This window comes from Lampetra fluviatilis, unplaced genomic scaffold (genome assembly GCF_964198595.1).
Source record: "Lampetra fluviatilis unplaced genomic scaffold, kcLamFluv1.1 SCAFFOLD_334, whole genome shotgun sequence".
NCBI classification, from domain to species: Eukaryota; Metazoa; Chordata; class Hyperoartia; order Petromyzontiformes; family Petromyzontidae; genus Lampetra; species Lampetra fluviatilis.
The window spans coordinates 62418-74917 of record NW_027621426.1 but is presented as its reverse complement, the minus strand read 5'-3'; the positions used below and the strand labels follow the sequence as shown (position 1 = coordinate 74917).

At 60.2% G+C, this 12500-nt stretch overlaps 1 protein-coding gene across 1 annotated transcript in view; it reads left to right on the top strand.

Moving 5' to 3' along the window:
* The window catches only part of LOC144955247 (intermembrane lipid transfer protein VPS13D-like), a gene marked incomplete at its 5' end in the record, with an annotated part of 49403 nt that overhangs the window by 23910 nt on the left and 12993 nt on the right, over positions 1–12500 (top strand). Inside the window, 5 exon segments of the mRNA XM_078885529.1 lie at positions 2360–2548; positions 4448–4567; positions 6293–6445; positions 7282–7425; positions 9707–9803. Of these exon segments, the coding sequence (XP_078741655.1) occupies positions 2360–2548; positions 4448–4567; positions 6293–6445; positions 7282–7425; positions 9707–9803 (703 nt within the window).

The window sequence follows — 12500 nt, the reverse complement described above, 5'->3', positions numbered from 1 at the left end:
GGGGCGGTGAGGGGCGGTGAGGGGCGGTGAGGGGCGGTGAGGGGCGGTGAGGGGCGGTGAGGGGCGGTGAGGGGCGGTGAGGGGCGGTGAGGGGCGGTGAGGGGCGGTGAGGGGCGGTGAGGGGCGGTGAGGGGCGGTGAGGGGCGGTGAGGGGCGGTGAGGGGCGGTGAGGGGCGGTGAGGGGCGGTGAGGGGAGGTGAGGGGCGGTGAGGGGCGGTGAGGGGCGGTGAGGGGCGGTGAGGGGAGGTGAGGGGAGGTGAGGGGCGGTGAGGGGCGGTGAGGGGCGGTGAGGGGCGGTGAGGGGCGGTGAGGGGCGGTGAGGGGCGGTGAGGGGCGGTGAGGGGAGGTGAGGGGAGGTGAGGGGCGGTGAGGGGCGGTGAGGGGCGGTGAGGGGCGGTGAGGGGCGGTGAGGGGCGGTGAGGGGCGGTGAGGGGCGGTGAGGGGCGGTGAGGAGCGGTGAGGGGCGGTGAGGGGTGGTGGTGAGTGGGTGGTGAGGGGGTGGTGAGGGGTGGTGAGGGGTGGTGAGGGGCGGTGAGGGGTGGTGGTGAGGGGCGGTGAGGGGCAGTGAGGGATGGTGAGGGGCGGTGAGGAGTGGTGAGGGGTGGTGAGGGGTGGTGAGGGGTGGTGGTGAGGGGTGGTGAGGGGGAGGTGAGGGGGTGGTGAGGGGTGGTGAGGGATGGTGAGGGGCGGTGAGGGGTGGTGAGGGTGGTGAGGGGGTGGTGAGTGAGTGGTGAGGGGTGGTGAGGGGTGGTGAGGGATGGTGAGGGGTGGTGAGGGGTGGTGAGGGGTGGTGAGGGTGGTGAGGGGTGGTGAGTGAGTGGTGAGGGGTGGTGAGGGGTGGTGAGGGGGTGGTGAGTGAGTGGTGAGGGGTGGTGAGGGGTGGTGAGGGGTGGTGAGGGGTGGTGAGGGATGGTGAGGGGTGGTGAGGGGTGGTGAGGAGTGGTGAGGGGTGGTGAGTGAGTAGTGAGGGGTGGTGGTGAGTGAGTGGTTAGGGGTGGTGAGGGGCGGTGAGGAGTGGTGAGGGGCGGTGAGGGGTGGTGAGGGTGATCGGGGGGAGGGGGGGTTTGGGGGAGGTGGACGTGCACTCACCCACCCACTCACTCACCCACCCACTCACTCACCCACTCACTCACTCACCCACTCACCCACTCACCCTCTCACCCACTCACCCACCCACCCACTATCCCACTCACACACTCACTCACCCACCCATCCACCCTCCCACTCACTCACCCACTCACCCACCCACTCACCCACCCACTCACCCACCCACTCACTCACTCACTCACCCACCCACCCACTCACCCACCCACTATCCCACTCACACACCCACTATCCCACTCACACACTCACTCACCCACTCACTCACCCACCCATCCACCCTCCCACTCACTCACCCACTCACCCACCCACTCACCCACCCACTCACCCACCCACCCACCCACCCACTCACTCACTCACTCACCCACCCACTCACTCACTCACCCACCCATCCACCCTCCCACCATGTCCCCTTGTCTCCTTTGTGTCCCCGTCTCTGTCTGTGTCTCTGTGTGTGTCTGTGTGTGTGTCTGTGTGTCACTGTGTGTGTGTCTGTGTGTCACTGTGTGTGTGTCTGTGTGTCACTGTGTGTGTGTCTGTGTGTGTGTGTCTCTCTCTCTGTGTCTGTGTGTGTCTCTATGTCTGTGTGTGTGTCACTGTCTGTGTATCTCTGTCACTGTGTGTGTGTGTCTGTGTGTGTGTAACTGTGTGTGTGTCTGTGTGTATGTTGTGACTGTGTGTGTATCTCTGTCACTGTGTGTAACTGTGTGTGTGTGTCTGTGTGTGTGTCTGTGTGTAGGTGGAGGGGGGAGTGGAGTGTCTGTGTGACTGTGTGTGTGTGTGTATGTGTGTGTGTGTCTGTGTGACTGTGTGTGTCACTGTGTGTGTGTGTCACTGTCACTGTGTGTCTGTGTGTCTGTGTATCTCTGTCACTGTGTGTGTGTGTCTGTGTGTGTGTGTGTGTCTGTGTCACTGTGTGTCTCTTTCTGTGTGTGTGTGTAGGTGGAGGGGGGAGTGGAGTGTCTGTGTGACTGTGTCTGTGTGTGTGTCTCTGTGTGTGTGTGTGTAGGTGTGTCTGTGTCACTGTGTCTCTCTGTGTGTGTGTGTCTGTGTGTGTCACTGTGTGTGACTGTGTGTGTGTGTGTCACTGTGTGTGTGTGTGTAGGTGGAGGGTGGAGTGTCTGTGTGACTGTGTCTGTGTGTGTGTCACTGTGTGTGACTGTGTGGTGACGTCACCGCCACTTAGTGGCGAATGGCGGTTGTTGTTGTTGTTGTTGACTGTGTGTGTCACTGTCACTGTGTGTGTGTCTGTGTGTAGGTGGAGGGTGGAGTGGAGTGTCTGTGTGACTCCACCCCGGTGGTGCTGGGCCCGGCTGCCCGGTGTCCACCGCTGCCGCCCGGCTCCCCGGTGGACGCTGCGCAGGCCTTCGGCTACAGCAAGTTGAGGGGCGGGTCCGGGGCGCTGAGCGTACGTGTGAGGCTCAGTGGGCCCACACGTGTCCTACAGGTGGGTGGGTGGGTGGGTGAGTGAGTGAGTGAGTGGATGGGTGAGTGAGTGAGTGAGTCGGTGGGTGAGTGGGTGAGTGAGTGAGTGGGTGGGTGGGTGGGTGGGTGAGTGAGTGAGTGGGTGGGTGGGTGAGTGAGTGGGTGGGTGGGTGGGTGGGTGAGTGAGTGTGTGAGTGAGTGAGTGTCTGTGTGAGTGAGTGAGTGAGTGTGTGAGTGAGTGGGTGAGTGGGTGAGTGAGTGAGTGGGTGGGTGAGTGGGTGAGTGGGTGGGTGAGTGAGTGAGTGGGTGGGTGGGTGAGTGGGTGAGTGAGTGAGTGAGTGGGTGGGTGAGTGAGTGAGTGGGTAGGTGGGTGGGTGGGTGGGTGGGTGAGTGAGTGGGTGGGTGAGTGGGTGAGGGGGTGGGTGGGTGGGTGGGTGGGTGGGTGGGTGGGTGAGTGAGTGGGTGGGTGAGTGAGTGGGTGGGTGAGTGAGTTAGTGAGTGGGTGGGTGGGTGAGTGGGTGGGTGGGTGAGTGGGTGAGTGAGTGAGTGGGTGGGTGGGTGGGTGAGTGGGTGAGTGAGTGGGTGGGTGGGTGGGTGAGTGAGTGAGTGGGTGGGTGAGTGAGTGAGTGGGTGGGTGAGTGGGTGGGTGAGTGGGTGGGTGGGTGGGTGGGTGAGTGGGTGGGTGGGTGGGTGGGTGGGTGAGTGGGTGAGTGGGTGAGTGGGTGGGTGGGTGGGTGGGTGGGTGGGTGGGTGGGTGGGTGGGTGGGTGAGTGAGTGAGTGGGTGGATTTGGGTGGGTGAGTGGGTGGGTGGGTGGGTGAGTGGGTGGGTGGGTGAGTGAGTGGGTGGGTGGGTGGGTGGGTGGGTGGGTGAGTGGGTGGGTGGGTGGGTGGGTGAGTGAGTGGGTGGGTGGGTGGGTGAGTGAGTTAGTGAGTGGGTGGGTGGGTGAGTGGGTGGGTGGGTGAGTGGGTGAGTGAGTGAGTGGGTGGGTGGGTGGGTGGGTGAGTGGGTGAGTGAGTGGGTGGGTGGGTGGGTGAGTGAGTGAGTGGGTGGGTGAGTGAGTGAGTGGGTGGGTGAGTGGGTGGGTGAGTGGGTGGGTGGGTGGGTGGGTGAGTGGGTGGGTGGGTGGGTGGGTGGGTGAGTGGGTGAGTGGGTGGGTGGGTGGGTGGGTGGGTGGGTGGGTGGGTGGGTGGGTGGGTGAGTGGGTGGATTTGGGTGGGTGAGTGGGTGGGTGGGTGAGTGGGTGGGTGGGTGGGGTGAGTGAGTGGGTGGGTGGGTGGGTGGGTGAGTGAGTGGGTGGGTGGGTGGGTGAGTGAGTGGGTGGGTGGGTGGGTGAGTGAGTGGGTGGGTGGGTGAGTGAGTGGGTGGGTGAGTGGGTGGGTGGGTGGGTGAGGGGGTGAGGGAGTGAGTGGGTGGGTGAGTGGGTGGGTGAGTGGGTGGGTGAGTGGGTGGGTGAGTAGGTGGGTGGGTGGGTGAGTGGGGGGGATGGGTTGGTGGGCGGGTGGGTGGGTGAGCGGGTGGGTGGGTGAGCGGGTGGGTGGGTGAGCGGGTGGGTGGGTGAGCGGGTGGGTGGGTGAGCGGGTGGGTGGGTGAGCGGGTGGGTGGGTGAGCGGGTGGGTGGGTGAGTGAGTGGGTGGGTGGGTGGGTGGGTGAGTGAGTGGGTGGGTGGGTGGGTGGGTGGGTGGGTGAGTGGGTGGGTGGGTGGGTGAGTGAGTGAGTGGGTGAATGGGTGGGTGAGTGGGTGGGTGGGTGGGTGAGTGGGTGGGCGGGTGGGTGAGTGGGTGGGTGAGTGGGTGAGTGGGTGGGTGGGTGAGTGGGTGGGTGGGTGGGTGAGTGGTGGGTGGGTGGGTGAGTGGCTAGGTCAGTGACTATGTGACTGAGTGGGTGACTATGTGAGTGACTATGTGGGTGATGCTTCACAGGTGATGGACATGTCTCATCACAAGCCGGGTCATGGATCCCAGGACCAGAGGGAGTCCCCCTCCCCCACCACCTCACACACCAAGCCCACAGCTTCCTCCTCTCCTCTTCGCGACTTGGAGGTGTGCTCACCCACCCGCTCACTCACTCACCCACCCACCCACTCACTCACCCACTCATTAACTCACCCACCCATTCACCCACTCGCTCACCCACCCACCCACTCATTCACTCACCCACCCACTCACCCACTCGCTCACCTACCCACCTACCCACTCACCCACCTACCCACTCACTCACCCACCCACTCACCCACCCACTCACCCACCCACTCACCCACCCACCCACGCACTCACTCACTCACTCATTCACTCACCCACCCACCCACCCACTCACTCACTCACCCACCCACTCACTCACTCACTCACCCACCCACTCACTCACTCACCCACCCACTCACTCACTCACCCGCTCACTCACCCACCCACTCGCCCACTCACTCACCCACCCACTCGCTCACCTACCCACTCACCCACCTACCCACTCACTCACCCACCCACTCACCCACCCACTCACCCACCCACGCACTCACTCACTCACTCATTCACTCACCCACCCACTCACTCACCCACCCACTCACTCACCCACCCACTCACTCACCCACCCACTCACTCACTCACCCACCCACCCACCCACTCACCCACCCACTCACCCACTCACCCACCCACTCACCCACCCACTCACCCACTCACCCACCCACTCACCCACCCACCCACCCACCCACTCACCCACCCACTCACTCACCCACCCACTCACCCACCCACTCACCCACCCACTCACCCACCCACTCACCCACCCACTCACCCACCCAGCCTCTCGGTCGCTCACTGCCCCGCGGGCTTGTGGCACTTACCCCGGCACCCAGCCCCAGGCTACCTGGTGAGGGTGGCACCTGTGCCTGTGTGCTGGTGAGTGTGTGCTGGTGAGCGTGTGTAGGTGAGTGTGTGTAGGTGAGCGTGTGTAGGTGAGCGTGTGTAGGTGAGCGTGTGTAGGTGAGCGTGTGTAGGTGAGTGTGTGTAGGTGAGTGTGTGTAGGTGACGTTGGTGAGCGTGTGTAGGTGAGCGTGTGCAGGTGAGTGTGACGTTGGTGAGCATGTGCTGGTGAGCGTGTGTAGGTGAGCGTGTGTAGGTGAGTGTGACGTTGGTGAGCGTGTGCTGGTGAGCGTGTGTAGGTGAGTGTGTGCTGGTGAGTGTGTGTAGGTGAGCGTGTGTAGGTGAGCGTGTGTAGGTGAGCGTGTGCAGGTGAGTGTGACGTTGGTGAGCATGTGCTGGTGAGCGTGTGTAGGTGAGCGTGTGTAGGTGAGTGTGACGTTGGTGAGCGTGTGCTGGTGAGCGTGTGTAGGTGAGCGTGTCCCTGGTGAGCGGCGTGGCCGTGTCGTTGGTGAGCGTGTGCTGGTGAGTGTGTGTAGGTGAGCGTGTGTAGGGGAGCGTGTGTAGGTGAGTGTGTGTAGGTGAGCGTGTGTAGGTGAGTGTGACGTTGGTGAGCGTGTGCTGGTGAGCGTGTGTAGGTGAGCGTGTGTAGGTGAGTGTGACGTTGGTGAGCATGTGCTGGTGAGCGTGTGTAGGTGAGCGTGTGTAGGTGAGTGTGACGTTGGTGAGCGTGTGCTGGTGAGCGTGTGTAGGTGAGCGTGTCCCTGGTGAGCGGCGTGGCCGTGTCGTTGGTGAGCGTGTGCTGGTGAGTGTGTGTAGGTGAGCGTGTGTAGGGGAGCGTGTGTAGGTGAGTGTGTGTAGGTGAGCGTGTGTAGGTGAGTGTGACGTTGGTGAGCGTGTGCTGGTGAGCGTGTGTAGGTGAGCGTGTCCCTGGTGAGCGGCGTGGCCGTGTCGTTGGTGAGCGAGGCGCCCGAGGAGTTGGTGCTCGCCACTCTGAGCGGCATCGCTGGTCGCTACACGCGCAGCAGCAGTGGGGAGCACTCACTAGACGGCAGCATCTCTCACGTGCAGGTGAGGGGTGGGTAGGTAGGTAGGTAAGGTAGGTAGGTAGGTAAGGTAGGTAGGTAGGTAGGTGGGTGGGTGGGTAAGTGGGTGGGTGGGTGGGTGGGTGGGTAAGTGGGTGGGTGGGTGAGTGGGTGGGTAGGTGGGAGAATGGGTCAGTGGGTGGGTGGTGGGTGGGAGGGTGGGTGAGTGGGTGGGTGGGTGGGTGGGTGGGTGGGTGGGTGAGTGAGTGGGTGGGTGGGTGGGTGGGCGGGCGGGTGGGCGGGCGGGCGGGCGGGCGAGTGGGTGGGTGGGCGAGTTAATGAATGAATGGGTGGGTGGGTGGGTATGGGTGGGAGGGTGGGTGGGTATGGGTGGGAGGGTGGGTGGGTATGGGTGGGAGGGTGGGTGGGTATGGGTGGGAGGGTGGGTGGGTATGGGTGGGAGGGTGGGTGGGTATGGGTGGGAGGGTGGGTGGGTATGGGTGGGAGGGTGGGTGGGTATGGGTGGGAGGGTGGGTGGGTATGGGTGGGAGGGTGGGTGGGTATGGGTGGGAGGGTGGGTGGGTATGGGTGGGAGGGTGGGTGGGTATGGGTGGGAGGGTGGGTGGGTATGGGTGGGAGGGTGGGTGGGTATGGGTGGGAGGGTGGGTGGGTATGGGTGGGAGGGTGGGTGAGTGGGTGGGTGGGTGGGTGGGTGAGTGAGTGAGTGAGTGGGTGGGTGGGTGGGTGAGTGAGTGAGTGGGTGGGTGGGTGGGCGGGCGGGCGAGCGGGCGGGCGAGCGGGCGGGGCGGGCGAGCGGGCGGGCGGGCGAGCGGGCGGGTGAGTGGCTGAGTAAGCGAGCGAGTGTGCGTGTGTGTGGTCCAGGTGGACAACCAGCAGTGTGACGCTGTACGGGAGGTCATGCTGAGTGTGCAGCCCGGGCGCGACCGCGACACGGTCGAGCTGCCAGCGGTGCAGCTGAGCATCGTCCGTCTCCCCAGCGACAACGCGTCCACCAGCATCTACAAGGTGGACTCTCCCGCCCACACACGTAGTCACCCACACAGTCACCCAGTCACTCACCCAGTCACCCACCCAGTCACCCACACAGTCACTCAGCTAGTCACTCACCCAGTCACTCACTCAGTCACTCACACAGTCACCCACTCAGTCACTCAGCTAGTCACTCACCCAGTCACTCACACAGTCACCCACACAGTCACCCACACAGTCACCCACACAGTCACTCACCCAGTCACCCACCCAGTCACCCACCCACCCAGTCACTCACCCAGTCACCCACTCACCCAGTCACCCACTCACCCAGTCACTCATCCAGTCACTCACCCAGTCACTCACCCAGTCACTCACACAGTCACCCACCCAGTCACTCACACAGTCACTCACTCACCCAGTCACTCACCCAGTCACTCAGTCACTCACCCAGTCACTCACCCAGTCACTCACCCACACAGTCACCCAGTCACTCACCCACACAGTCACCCAGTCACTCACCCAGTCACTCACCCAGTCACTCACCCAGTCACCCACCCAGTCACCCAGTCACTCACCCACACAGTCACCCAGTCACTCACCCACCCAGTCACTCACCCAGTCACTCACCCACCCAGTCACTCACCCAGTCACTCACACAGTCACCCACACAGTCACTCACCCAGTCACCCACCCAGTCACCCACCCACCCAGTCACCCACTCACCCAGTCACCCACTCACCCAGTCACTCATCCAGTCACTCACCCAGTCACTCACCCAGTCACTCACACAGTCACCCACCCAGTCACTCACACAGTCACTCACTCACCCAGTCACTCACCCAGTCACTCAGTCACTCACCCAGTCACTCACCCAGTCACTCACCCACACAGTCACCCAGTCACTCACCCACACAGTCACCCAGTCACTCACCCAGTCACTCACCCAGTCACTCACCCAGTCACCCACCCAGTCACCCAGTCACTCACCCACACAGTCACCCAGTCACTCACCCACCCAGTCACTCACCCAGTCACTCACCCACCCAGTCACTCACCCAGTCACTCACCCACCCAGTCACTCACCCAGTCACTCACACAGTCACCCACACAGTCACTCACCCAGTCACCCACCCAGTCACCCACCCACCCAGTCACTCACCCAGTCACCCACTCACCCAGTCACCCACTCACCCAGTCACTCATCCAGTCACTCACCCAGTCACTCACCCAGTCACTCACACAGTCACCCACCCAGTCACTCACACAGTCACTCACTCACCCAGTCACTCACCCAGTCACTCAGTCACTCACCCAGTCACTCACCCAGTCACTCACCCACACAGTCACCCAGTCACTCACCCACACAGTCACCCAGTCACTCACACAGTCACCCACACAGTCACTCACCCAGTCACTCACTCAGTCACTCACCCAGTCACTCAGTCACTCACTCAGTCACCCACCCAGTCACCCACACAGTCACTCACACAGTCACCCACTTAGTCGTTCAACAAGGACAGAGAATAAAGATCCACGGTGTGGCCTGTAACAGGCTGTTGGGGCTGAGTCGACCTAGGGGAGGCCCAGGACCGGTTCAGATAATCGTCGCCGGTGTTGGCCGTGAGTGGGAATCGAACTCGGGTCGCCGGGTTCATAGCGCAGCGTGGCGCTTACCACTACTACACTACACACAGACAGACACACACACAGACACACACACAGACACACACAGACACACACACGCACACACACACGCAGACACACACGCAGACACACACGCAGACACACGCACAGACACACACAGACACACACACAGACACACGTACACACACACACAGACACACACAGACACACACACACACACGCAGACACACACACACAGGCACACACGCACAGACACACACACGCAGGCACACACGCACAGACACACACACGCAGACACACACATACACACAGACACACACACACAAGTACACACACGCAGACACACACACAGACACACACATACACACAGACACACACACACAGAGACACACGCGTACACACAGACACACACAGACACACACACACACAGACACACACACACACAGAGACACACACGTACACACAGACACAGACACACACAGACACACACACAGACACACACAAGTGCACACACGCAGACACAACAACAAAAACCGCCATTCGCCACTAAGTGGCGGTGACGTCAGCACGACGACCCCCGTCACCACCCACGTGACCCCCCCCCCCCTCCGTGACCTCCCCCCGTGACCCCCCCCCCCCGTGACCCCCCCCCGTGACCCCCGTGACCCAGAGACTCATGGTGAGCGTGCGGGCGATGAGCGTCAACCTGGAGGAGAAGCTGCTGCTGAAGCTGCTGCAGTTCTTCGGGTACGGAGACACGGAGGGAGGTGAGTGGAGTCTGTGATGTAGTGCTGAGTCTGTGGGTGTAGTGTTGCTGAGTCTATGAGTGACAGTGCTGAGTCTGTGATGTAGTGCTGAGTCTGTGGTGTAGTGTTGCTGAGTCTATGAGTGACAGTGCTGAGTCTGTGATGTAGTGCTGAGTCTGTGGTGTAGTGTTGCTGAGTCTATGAGTGACAGTGCTGAGTCTGTGGTGTAGTGTTGCTGAGTCTATGAGTGACAGTGCTGAGTCTATGGCAGTGCTGAGTCTGTGGTGTAGTGTTGCTGAGTCTATGAGTGACAGTGCTGAGTCTGTGATGTAGTGCTGAGTCTGTGGTGTAGTGTTGCTGAGTCTATGAGTGACAGTGCTGAGTCTGTGATGTAGTGCTGAGTCTGTGGTGTAGTGTTGCTGAGTCTATGAGTGACAGTGCTGAGTCTGTGATGTAGTGCTGAGTCTGTGGTGTAGTGTTGCTGAGTCTATGTGTGACAGTGCTGAGTCTGTGATGCAGTGCTGAGTCTATGGGTGGCAGTGTTGAGTCTATGGTGTAGTGCTGAGTCTATGGCAGTGCTGAGTCTATGGCAGTGCTGAGTCTATGGGTGACAGTGCTGAGTCTGTGATGCAGTGCTGAGTCTATGGGTGACAGTGCTGAGTCTATGGGTGACAGTGCTGAGTCTATGGTGTAGTGCTGAGTCTATGGCAGTGCTGAGTCTATGAGTGACAGTACTGAGTCTGTGGTGCAGTGCTGAGTCTATGAGTGACAGTGCTGAGTCTATGAGTGACAGTACTGAGTCTGTGGTGCAGTGCTGAGTCTATGGCAGTGCTGAGTCTATGAGTGACAGTGTTGAGTCTATGGTGTAGTGCTGAGTCTATGGTGTAGTGCTGAGTCTGTGGTGTAGTGCTGAGTCTATGAGTGACAGTGCTGAGTCTATGGCAGTGCTGAGTCTGTGGTGTAGTGCTGAGTCTATGAGTGACAGTGCTGAGTCTATGGTGGAGTGTTGCTGAGTCTATGAGTGACAGTGCTGAGTCTATGGCAGTGCTGAGTCTGTGGTGTAGTGCTGAGTCTATGGGTGACAGTGCTGAGTCTGTGGTGTAGTGCTGAGTCTATGGGTGGCAGTGCTGAGTCTGTGGTGTAGTGCTGAGTCTATGGGTGACAGTGCTGAGTCTATGAGTGACAGTGCTGAGTCTATGGTGTAGTGCTGAGTCTATGGGTGACAGTGCTGAGTCTATGAGTGACAGTGCTGAGTCTGTGGTGTAGTGCTGAGTCTATGGGTGACAGTGCTGAGTCTATGAGTGACAGTGCTGAGTCTATGGGGTAGTGTTGCTAAGTCTATGGTGTAGTACTGAGTCTATGGTGTAGTGCTGAGTCTATGGTGTAGTGCTGAGTCTATGAGTGACAGTGCTGAGTCTATGGGTGGCAGTGCTGAGTCTATGGTGTAGTGCTGAGTCTATGAGTGACAGTGCTGAGTCTATGACAGTGCTGAGTCTGTGGTGTAGTGCTGAGTCTGTGGGTGACAGTGCTGAGTCTATGACAGTGCTGAGTCTGTGGGTGACAGTGCTGAGTCTGTGGGTGACAGTGCTGAGTCTATGGCAGTGCTGAGTCTGTGGGTGACAGTGCTGAGTCTGTGGGTGACAGTGCTGAGTCTATGGCAGTGCTGAGTCTGTGGGTGACAGTGCTGAGTCTATGGGTGGCAGTGCTGAGTCTATGACAGTGCTGAGTCTGTGGGTGACAGTGCTGAGTCTATGGCAGTGCTGAGTCTGTGGGTGACAGTGCTGAGTCTGTGGGTGACAGTGCTGAGTCTATGGGTGGCAGTGCTGAGTCTATGGGTGACAGTGCTGAGTCTATGGGTGACAGTGCTGAGTCTATGGGTGACAGTGCTGAGTCTATGGGTGACAGTGCTGAGTCTGTGGGTGACAGTGCTGAGTCTATGGGTGACAGTGCTGAGTCTATGGGTGACAGTGCTGAGTCTATGGGTGACAGTGCTGAGTCTATGAGTGACAGTGCTGAGTCTATGGGTGACAGTGCTGAGTCTATGGGGTAGTGTTGCTAAGTCTATGGTGTAGTGCTGAGTCTATGGTGTAGTGCTGAGTCTATGAGTGACAGTGCTGAGTCTATGAGTGACAGTGCTGAGTCTGTGGTGTAGTGCTGAGTCTATGACAGTGCTGAGTCTGTGTGGTGGAGTATTGCTGAGTCTATGAGTGACAGTGCTGAGTCTATGGCAGTGCTGAGTCTGTGGTGTAGTGCTGAGTCTATGGGTGGCAGTGCTGAGTCTATGACAGTGCTGAGTCTGTGGGTGACAGTGCTGAGTCTGTGGGTGACAGTGCTGAGTCTATGGCAGTGCTGAGTCTGTGGGTGACAGTGCTGAGTCTGTGGCAGTGCTGAGTCTGTGGGTGACAGTGCTGAGTCTATGGCAGTGCTGAGTCTGTGGGTGACAGTGCTGAGTCTGTGGCAGTGCTGAGTCTGTGGGTGACAGTGCTGAGTCTGTGGTGTAGTGCTGAGTCTGTGGGTGACAGTGCTGAGTCTATGACAGTGCTGAGTCTGTGGGTGACAGTGCTGAGTCTGTGGGTGACAGTGCTGAGTCTGTGGCAGTGCTGAGTCTGTGGGTGACAGTGCTGAGTCTGTGGGTGACAGTGCTGAGTCTGTGGCAGTGCTGAGTCTGTGGGTGACAGTGCTGAGTCTGTGGGTGACAGTGCTGAGTCTATGACAGTG